Source organism: Cynoglossus semilaevis, chromosome 19 (genome assembly GCF_000523025.1).
Source record: "Cynoglossus semilaevis isolate Cse_v1.0 chromosome 19, Cse_v1.0, whole genome shotgun sequence".
Taxonomy (NCBI): domain Eukaryota; kingdom Metazoa; phylum Chordata; class Actinopteri; order Pleuronectiformes; family Cynoglossidae; genus Cynoglossus; species Cynoglossus semilaevis.
In genome coordinates, this window is record NC_024325.1 from 4,402,460 (window position 1) to 4,413,659 (window position 11,200).

General features: G+C 39.2%; 1 protein-coding gene across 1 annotated transcript; it reads right to left on the reverse strand.

The window, feature by feature from the left end:
- Positions 1-3,198: 3,198 nt before the first annotated feature.
- znf346 (zinc finger protein 346) lies at positions 3,199-11,168 on the reverse strand. Its single transcript, XM_008332420.3, has 7 exons — positions 11,003-11,168; positions 9,429-9,532; positions 8,381-8,473; positions 7,485-7,635; positions 6,970-7,182; positions 6,611-6,710; positions 3,199-5,891 (listed from the first exon to the last, which is right to left on the reverse strand). The coding sequence occupies exons 1-7, from the start codon at positions 11,055-11,057 to the stop codon at positions 5,600-5,602; spliced, it is 1,008 nt and encodes a 335-aa protein (XP_008330642.1). The 5' UTR covers positions 11,058-11,168; the 3' UTR covers positions 3,199-5,599.
- Positions 11,169-11,200: the final 32 nt, after the last annotated feature.

Genomic DNA, 11,200 nt, shown 5'->3' on the forward strand with positions numbered 1-11,200 from the left:
GTACTTACATCGGCTGACCAGTCAGTCTGTGAACCACAGAGCAACAATCAGACTACACAGTGATATCTGATCACTTTTGCTAACATTTAAGTTGATCAGCCACCTTTACCAAGTCTCAGACCAGGACCAGTGTCTTGTTTTACTCCAGTGCAGCTGCATTAATAATGTGAAGTCATCAAAATCACCACAGTCTGTGGCTGTGTTAGCAACAATGGGTGTGTGGTGTGTGGCTCACAATATCCCTGTGATGTGAAAACTCTCAGAACAGCTGCTGATGTAATTGACTTACAGTCCACTGGCTAGACTTCAACAGTCAACAACGTCCTGTCTTAAAGGCTCGTGCAGCTGATGTGACCGATGTGACATTAGACTGTGGGAATCTTTGCTGTCGGTGTGTTGTACAGGTAGTTGGGTGGGTGCATAACTTCACATATATACTGTATGATGGCTATCTAGTTACCTAGTCCATCACAGGACACATGTAGTGACAGCAGCCAGGGCTCAAACCCATGACCTTCTTGCTGTAAGGCAAAAGCAAAAACCCACTCTTTCACCACGTCACTCAGATCTAAACAGAACTAGATCCAGCAGAGTGTGGAGGCCTATAAAGTCCATATGAAACACACTGTAAACTGTCCATGAACAGGACAGCCAATCAACTGATTGAACACTGTTTAAATGCATCTGCAGGTTTATACAATTCCTTCCTGAGCCTTAGGTTCTGTACGACTGACTAAACCCAGAGTCAGACACTGCTATGTTTTCCTTCAGATGTGAGATGTGCCTCAGAAACCCCCCCAGCCCACCCTCGTCTGCAGACGGATTAAACACAGATCAGATGCCATAAAACATCCTCTCTCTCTTCATGGGATTGATCCTTTTGATCCACTGAGCACATGGGCAGCACAGTACAGGAAGTGGAACAGGACACCAAAGTCAAGAGGAGTCTTCTGAACTTCCTGCTTCTGACCCAGTGAGCAGATTTCCTTGCAATCTGCTCACTGGATGTTATGTGAGAAAATATTTATAGGATTGCTCAGAAATGTCCTTAAAATCCATCACCGTTCAAGTAGCTCAGTGCACTTTGTGTGGTTTTAACGTAACTTTGATGTGTTCTTGTCAGCAGACAGATCTGCAGGATTAAGCCAACAAAGAAAGGCCAGTGTGGACGATTAATTATCATAATAAAGTAGTAAAATGGGCTGAAACACTGAATCTCTTTTATCATAAAAAGAACACTTCATGTTATTCGTACTGTACGCCTCTTACATTTAAAATTACCTAACGTTAGAGTTGAAAAACAATTTCCGTCGAAGCTAAGAAGCATAAATGCATTTCTAGCATTAGGAACTCAAACGGGAGAACCTCTAAAATAAAACAACTATTTGTTTAGTTTCTAATGGTGAAACTAAAGTTTAAAAGGGATAGTTAGATAAAGAAAATATACATTGTTCCTGGGGAAGCGAGTTTGAAACTTATCAAAAACATATTTCACAAAAGGTAAAAACCATTTCAACCCTGCATTAGACAGACAGCAAAGACTTCATTGTGCATCTGAGAGATGTTTAAAACTTTACATCAGGCATCAGTTTCTGAGAAGTAACCTGGGAGCTGTAAGTCTGTCAGGGGTCAGCGACAGTGAAAGCAGTCAGGAAACACAGCCACTGACTCAAAACTGTGTTGAGCTGTGAGCAGTTCACCTCTGTGATTTATAGAGCATTCATCTTTGTAGAAAAGCTGTAGAAAAGCTCTGAGGAGACGACGGAGAGACTTTTTAGAGGAGTTCAAATGTGTTCCACAGAGACTGGAGGATCACAGCTCCACACACAGAAGCTGTAGAATTCCTGGAAACACCATTTTCCTCACGGTCAAACCTTCTCCACGTGTCCCAACGTGCTTCCTGTTTTAATTCATGAAGAATTAACTAAGGAAGCCATTGTCTGGACGTTGGCCTGTAGTCTTATTAGCCCTAACTGCTGTCATGACTTAGAAATCTAGTAATGTTTTAAGCTTGTGAATGTTGTCCAGTCAGTGTTTAGAAAGGGGGAAAAAACATGTTACTGTTTGTATCAGTAGTACAAAGAGTTTGTTCTCTAGAACATGGCATTCAAATAGCGACTAGATTTTTTTTTTTTTTAATAGACAGCAGTTAACAGTGACAACACAGCTCAAAAAGTCAGGACGCACAAATGTCCTGGCCCAAACCTGGTGCCTTGAAAACTTAAGGACTTGACCAGCAGATGGCAGAATATCATATAAGAGTGTTCACAATTATCATCTACTGTGTTCCTCACATTCATCTCCACACAAAAATGTCTCAAAGTGTACAATCCGAGAACAGCACAACCCCGGCACTCTCTATGAGTTTATGTATTTGAGTTTATTTGTTTAAACTGGATGACGTGCATCAACAAGCACAATCTGCTGGGACTATAAGCAAAAAACACACAGGAGTTCGAATTACACGGCTGTGGAAACAGGGGGTGAATAACGTGGGGAAAAAACACAATTGTGTGGCTTTGTTTTGATTCCCAGTGAGAGTAAAGTCTGAATTTGAACTTAGACGTGTGCCGAGAGCAAAAACCATGCGTTGACCCACCTCTATTGTAGAGCGAGGACGCCACCTTGTGGGGGAAAGAAATCACTCACGCTAAATGTTTCATGTAAATTACGCAAATATAAAACAAAACAACTAGGACTCGTCATACGGAGGTCCTTTGCCGTTCAAAACAATGAATAAAAAATTAATATAAGTATTATGATACTACAGTGGTATCAGGTATTGCTGTATAATGTCGATTAAAAGAAAATTCAGTCAGTTTCAGTTTCTTCCATATTCATATTCTTTTTACATTTAAGGGACTAGAATCAAACTGGAAACTCACACGTTAAAGAAAAAGCAACACAATTAAAAAGAATGGAAAAAGAAAATTTCAAAAACTGCCAATGCAACAACAAATCAAATGACTAAACATTTCCAACACAAAACACATCAGACTTCACAGCAGAAGATGCTCCGTTCTGATGCTCCAGGCACAGCCACCAAAAGAAACACAAGCTGACGAGTCCAGCTCAGGGACACATCGGCATCTGGGCCACTGATCATGGACATCCCCACTCCCAGGCAACCGACTCGGAAAATGATGTGAGCCTTCTTCAAATCTCAGATTGAAAAAAAAAACCCACAGATGAACGTAGTCTCTTAAAACATTTCTTTACTGTATGCACGATGCATTTTCAAAGAAAATCTTAAATTACAACACCTTACACACAAACAATGAAAGTGGAACTGCAACTGTTGGTGGGACTTTTTTTTTTTTACACGGTGAATTATACACTGAGTTAGGAGCCCTCTGTACTGTTACATCAAAGGTGCTCTACTTATTGGTCATGTATTAGACATCCAACAGCTGACTCTAACATCATTCACCAGCAAAGAGGGTTTGTACTTTCAAAGTACTTCATCCTGACATCAACGGAAAAGAGCTGATATGGACAAAATATTGACGGTTTACAGAGGACAGTCACGTTATTCCTGCTAACACTTCAGTAAACTATCAGATTATGACTTAAATACAATCCCCTTAAATCCAATTTGTAAACAAAATTATTCAGACTCTTAATGTTTTTGTATAAAAATGACATCAATCTCTACAAAAAGATGCTGAGAATGACATGACGGGAGGAGAGACTAATTTAAGCTCTAACGTGTTTCTGCATCTTCACTGACATCTACATCTGTTATGAGTCATGGGAGTGTCTGATAAAGTATCATTAGTTGTTCTGGTGTATAATAAATATCCAGCAGCTTCAGCTGATGATTAAAAACACTGACTGCAGCCAGAAAACTCATGAGTTACAAAGTCAGAGGTTTGAGCATCAGCCTGTGATTTCATAGTGACAAGACTTTAACGAACATACTTTAACTGTAGAACTGGGATGAATACACATTATTGTTATGGAGTGTGCAATGTCCAGACAGACACGTCAAAAATAAGCTCCCCTAAAAGTCCATCCAGGCCTCTGGGGTTGAGACAAGACTAGCAGTTGCGAAAGAAACGCATTGTGTTCCAAAACACGACGCTGTTGTTTGAGGTCGGAGTTTTTCGTCAGTAGCAATGAAAGCAGCAGCCCATTTTTGACCTGACGCATACTTGGAAATAACCAACAGTTTTCCAAGGCTGATGTTTGACGATCACTGCCCTGACATATTTCCCCACACCGTGAACCCAGAAAAATGTTTTTGTTCCTAAATGTGGATTCTTGAGTTTGCATGCAGGTCCAGGCTCCCAAGAGACGATTAAAAAAAAAGAAAGAAGCTACCAACTGCTGCTCTGTAGAATTCACTGATTTCTTGTTTTTGCTGTGAAAAGGCATATCACCTATGCCTTTGATGTATTCTACGAGTCCTTTAAAGTATTTGAGGCATTCCATGAGTGTTGTCGATGATCGTGTGCCTGTCATTTTCTGTTGTTTGTCGCTGCTGCTGAAGTCCAGGTAACAATAGGATTATTTTTATCAATATCTGAATAAGTTTCAAACACACCCACTAATTTCATTTCACATGCAAACACCTTTGATATCTCCTATGATGTTTGTTATCATCCAATTTGTTGCTTGTGTTGTCTTGTGTTGTCTTTGTACACCGTCCGTGCTAAAGCTTAACATCCAATAAGGGAGGTAATTTTGCAGAGCACTTGCTAGGATATTTTAAGCATCATTAGAGCCAGAAAACACAGTCTCAAACTGTGACCCAGTGGTGCACTATAAAGCAGGGGACATTATTCTCCTATAAGGACAACTCAATCCACGTTGGACAAAAATGTCTTCTTTTTCCCTACTGACAGTCCTCAGTGACCTTAAACAACAGCACTATGTTTAAAAAGCTGCTCAAGATATTAATGATTTTGAAAAAATATATACTAAAATCAATTTGAAGATTTATCACCTAAAATCACGAGTCTTACAGTGAAAGCAACGACAAATTTTAAAAACTGACTTTAGTTAGTTACAAATGTGACCTCTTTTTTTAACAGCTTGCAAAAAAATAAAACATGAAAAGTACCAGTAACAAAGCAACATCTGAGATGAGAATGTGTTTTTCATACATTCACTGTTACTGTCATCAGAAATGTGGAGGTGTGGTTGTTTGTTGTTGGTTGTTGTTAGTGCTGGTCAGATATTAATAAAGTTTGAAAGAACATTGACCACCTCTCTGGATTCAACCGATGGTTACGCTCTGAATGAAGTGAAAGATCGGACTGAAGGTTCCCGCATGATAATTATTCACAATGCACAGGCGCAGCATTGTTGTTGTGAGTAAGGGTATTTGGAGGTGGAGTCCGGTTTCTGGGTTTCCATCACTGCTGAGCCCATGTCCACATTTTGACATCACACTCATCATCAGGAGCTTATAAAAAAGAATCTTCAGATCGGGCTGGGAACACAATGATGGAGATGGACACCTGGGTTTAACCGTGTGGTTTGAACAACTGCTCCAGGAGAAAAGTCCAGGGCGGGTGATGGTTAGTTGACAATGTGTTAAAGGGGCTGGTTGTTGTATGGTGAGTCCTGACAGGATCTTCCACCTGCTCCAACTTCAGGTGTACTGGTATTCCTCTGCGTACTGCTTGTCCTCAGACATATACTGGTTATTATCACCTGGGTACTGCCTGTCCATATCTCCAAGTCCAAACTGGAAATCAGTGGCAGTAAACTGGTCTCCTGTGGTGTATTCATCCTCTCCTGAGGTGTACTTGTTGTCTCCAGTGGCGTACTGGTCACCTTCTGCTGCATACTGGGTGACGTTACTGGTAAACTTGTCCTTACTCCCAAGTGTTTTTTCTGCTGTTTGTTGGTTCTCTGTTGGGCTCTTGCCTAATTTCTTCATTCTTATGAAACATTAAATGAGAAGTTAGAAACTTAACTACTTCAGATTGTCTTTAGAGAAAAAAGAGACCCAGTATCTGTATTTCAGTGGCCCAAAAACTAAGCTGGGATAGTTTTGTTTTATTAGACTTACCACTGGGGGCTCTCACATGCAAATATATCCATGATATTCAATGTCAGAGCAATTACCTATACGAGTTTTTTTTTTTCATGCACATTGGCTGGGTAAGATCATTGATCACACATGATTTTGGAAAACCTCACTTGTATGTGAAAAGTCACATGGAACATTTTGCTAGAAAGAGTTACAAAAAGATGGGTTTGAGAATGTTAACTTTTCTGTGGTACTCAAGAAATGCATTTATGCAAATATATTTTAAATATTTTATAAATGTATTAATTTCAGCTTGTAATTCAACTTTACTTATTTTTTTAAAATTAAAAACTAATAATTCTTGTAACGTCTAATTCTTTAAAACCAAGCTCTGTGAACTCTTTCAGATAAGATTTCTACTCAATCACTGCTTGGAGTGGGCAGAAAATATTACTGAAATCATTTTGCATTAGGCCCAAATATAAACATGATTCGAACGTTTGCATCTTTGATACATTTTCTGTTCATGAGCCAAAATTGGTGACATTTAAATTGATCAGACAGAAAGCAGTTATGGGCCGTATCAAACACATCAAAGGGTGGAAAGGAAGTTGTGTGTTCACTTACTGGTTCTTGTGTTTCGCACCGCTGACGTGAGACTGGTACTGCTCCACTGAGTTGAGCTCGATGTTGCAGATTGTACACTGGTAGCCCTGTTGTGAGGAAGCTGAGCACAAAGGGAGACTATTTTAAATTCTCAATTTTTTTAACATCACTTCAAAGCATTTGAGCCCCAAAAATGGGGTCTGGCCTTACTTTCACATTTCAGCATTAGCATCTTAAATCATCAAGTCTGTCATGGGAGTGGCTGCCCCACTATTCACGGCCCAAAATATTTTCCTGTATTTAAAAGCTAAAAAAGGCCCATATCGAGTGTGATTTAATGTAGTTGTGAATGTGACATTTTCTGTGGTCTGCGCTCTGACCTGGTGCAGAGGATGGACCGTAAGTCTCCATCAGTTTCATCTTAGTCATCCGTTTCCGGTGCTTCTTGCCCTCATAGTGCTGCTGGGCCATGAGTGGATTATTAAAGGGAGCCTGGCAGATGGAGCAAAATCGGTTTGGGTCGTTGTTGTTGTCAACACTTATTTCCTCTGCAGGTTTTATCTTCGGTGGAGCTGCTTTCTCAGGGGCAGGAGCTAAACAGGAATTCAACAAAGTGAAAAATAAAAAAAAAACATAAAAACGTCAGAAAGGTCACTAAGAGAATTCAACCTCAGGTAGAAGATTTTTTCTTAAAAAGTTTAAAGAAGAGATCCGTGTGCCAAGAGTATTATTCTGAAATAGCTTACTGCAGCAACCAAAGTTAGAGGCAGCATAAATGTAGTGCTACATTCGCCGTCATAAAATAAATGCACCAAGAACACACAAGGAAAAATAACTAAATTCCAATACACACATCAGCTACAGGCGTAGAAGGTTAATCCCTGGAGGATCATACCTGGAGTCTGAGAAACGCCCATCTTCATTCGTAGCTTCTTGGCATGAACTTTGCCGTTGTAGTGAGACTCAGCGATCACAGGTGAGGAGAATGTCATGTTACACAGATGACAGGCCTTGTACCGGTCAGCATCCCCATTATTGCAGTCAGGCTGACAAAGGCACACAGTAGGATTAATTACTCATGGTCAAGAAACATATCAAATGACTTGATTTCAAACAAAAAGAGCTTAAATGTCTTTGGACGCTCCCCATCTGCTCTCTTTGTTCCCTCATGGGCCTAAAAATGGCTTTCCTTTGACACATGAGATGCGAAAGGTCAGCCACAGCAACTGAACTCAATCAAATCACCTACTTCAACACTGTTTGTGCCTACTCCAATCATTGTTTCTCAAATCGAGGGGCATGCTTCCCAGTTGGTGCGCAGTGGTACCACACAACTAGCTATTGGTGTTGTCCAAAGCAAATTAGTTTATTTTTCAATCCAACTTGTTCAAGATCCAAAACACTTGGTAAATTCTTTAAATTTTTAACCGAAGTAGTGAATAAGAAGAACTGCACAAAAAAACCCTGTTATTTTTGTTCCTTTTCAATATAGGCAGCTACTGTTATTTTTTCAATAAGCTATGTTAAATATATGAAAACTGACTGACTTACTGACTTTAAATGTAACTTTTAGTGCTGAGAAAATGACCAAACATCTTCATATAATCAGTCAATCAATCACTCCAGTGCAATAAACCAATCATCTTAGGGCAAAATATAGTGCACATTTCATTTAAACATCAAGGAAGCATCGAAGTAACAAAACTGATCCCCTTTAAACCTATTTGAATAACTGATTTACATAACAATATGAGCAATTCGCATTTAAATATAGAAACTCTTCACACTCACGCTACTGACTGATGTCTTCAACTTTTTGACAGCTGGCTCCTTTTCATTTTGCAGACAGAGGTAACGCCTTATTTTGTTGGCATGTTTCTTACTCTGAAAGGAAAAGCAGAAAGGGCAAAGTGAACAACCAAACAAAAATGTCCTAAAATGTCATCAACTTTCAGAACATTTATTCATCTGATTTTGTTCCTTTCTGTCACCACATAATTAACTAACATTAGACAAATTTCTACATCCCAAAATCATATCATCATCAATCATATAGCAAGATAAGACAAAGTACACATTTCAACTTATTCTGACCAAAGTCATACATTTCATGTTTTCAACAACACAGTGAATAGTAATACACAAACACAGACGATACACAAAAAAAATTTCAAAACAAGACGAGTGTTAAAAGTAAACATGGTGTGAACAAATGACAGGAGGGCAGATGTAGAGAGAGATTTTTATTCTTTGCAATATGCCAGCAGCAAAGAAAACATCACATACATTGCAAACACAGAAAAGAGAATAGATGCAGAATAAATAAATTATATATTTTTAAAAAAGGCGAATTAACACAGACATCATCTTTATACTTAATGCCTTCAGAACATATTGTGCTTTAACGCCTAAGAATAATTATTATTTAGTAACTGCTGTACATGACTCTAATGCATGTACTACTGCAGAATAAATATCTTTGTCCATGCACAAAAATCATGAATGTCAAATCATACTATGTTTACAAAAGTTGTTATGTAGATATCTGTGTATATCGGGAAATGCTTGACAAAATGATGTCATCTGTGTAGACGTAGAGAGGTTAAATTATTCCTATAAGCAAAAACAAAAGCAAAAGAAGGCTTTTGCCGTCCTCCTCTCAGCTAATGGAGAAAAAGATAAGGATATTGAATAACGTCCAACAGACGAAAATATGGAGGGTTTTTTTAAAAATAGGTTTTAAACGCCTAACCCACAATTTCCTAAAAGATACACACAAAAGACAGAGGACATGGAAGGATCAGCTGCTGCAGCAGCAGCAGCATGTGGGCTCACTGACCTGATAATGAGTCAACTTCTGGGACTCCGAAATTAGGACAGCACTGCAGACCTTACACTGGGAGTCAGAAAATAGGTCACTGTGCTCCTTTATCATCTTATTTACTGCAGGAGAAGAAAGAATGAGAAATACATTTAGGTCACATCTTAGCAAAAATAATGCATTATGAATGAATTATCAAGAATCTCTCCATGGAAGCAGTTTGGTCAATTAATGAAACAATTGTTTTTAGCACAGGCATTAGGTTCTGATTTTTCCTCACACAGCAACAAGTCTGACTAGAGCAAGAATCATACTGGTGCAACATTTTAATACATCAAAAGAAGAATAATACAAATATTGGTCATAGTGTGTCTGTGAAGATTCTCATCCATCCATTGTTTCTGTGCCATTTTAAGACACATATCAGGCTGGAAGTAGTCAGTGACATGTAAAGACAGCTCTTCTGGTACCAGAAAGCAAATGTTGCTATGATCTGTCCTGTTTATACTGTATCTCGAACTTTTGTGTTGTGGGTTAATGGTTCCCCTGACTCTCCAACATAAATTCGACAGCATCACAATTTAAAGGATTAATGCAAAATTTGGCCAGCGTAGAGGAAGTTTTGGAATTAAATTAGTTTATATCAAAGTGATGCAATTTTAGAATCAGGGTAAGGCAAAACTGACTAGGTTGATAGCCCCTATGGTAATTCCAAACTCCATCTATCACTGAATTTGTCATTTACAATATGTGCATCGTCTTGCAGGCTCTTTTTCAGTGCCCAGTGTAATGATGTCATTGACATTTTATTAGAAATTACAAATAGTTAAAAATATATACACTTTGTTTTACACAGCACTTGGTACTCAAACTGTAAAGTATATAATAGTTTAACAAGGTAAAAGTTGACACATCACACGTAAACACCAAATGCAACTAAGACCTGTGAATCTGTGTGACTTTATAACGCGATAAAGACGAAGCAAGCACAAACTTGCTTCTAGTGCTCAGCCTGAAAAGGCTTCTGGGTAATCAAGCCATTATGTTTTGGAAACTCGCTATAAAGATGTCCCTGTTTAATCAATTCAATGTGTGATTGTAGAGAAGGGTGAGCTGCAGCCTCAGTTTGCCCACACGGTTTACTTCGACATTTTCGTGTCATGCTGTCAGTAAAGCTACACACAAACAAACGTGTTTGATTTTGGAAGTATTTCCAAATTACGTTTAGGAAAAAAGATACAACCATCTGAGCTCATTTTGTATCAGTCATAAGTTCCGATACGTTGTTATATGCAGCGCTTGGAAGCCGGACACAAATAAGTGAAATATGTTCACCAGTGTCTCTGCTGTTGCGCTGGCTCACAGAAAACTGGTGCTTGGTCTGAAAATGTACGGGTGAATTCATGCACTCGTCGACCTTGGAGCTGAATTGGCTACTGTTAGCTTAGCAGCCTAGCTCGGTCTCAGCCACTGTCGTGCCGGTGGCTAGCGTTAGCCAGCGCAATAACAACGGTAGATTCACATATTTCGGTGACGTTCGCTTAAAGACAGATGGTGTATTCAATACTATGAAAAATAGATATGCACCATACCTTCATCCGGACTTGACGGTAGTATTGGAAAGTCGGGCTGCATCTCGACGGACATGGTTTTTACTCTCAAACAGCGCCGTCTAAACGGACACGCGCAGTACAAATGCTAGTCTGCTTCTTTAGCTTTAAAGGTAGTGTGATAATGGTGTACTTTCAACACTGCCATCTGCTGGTATCATAGTTCCACAACCGACGACG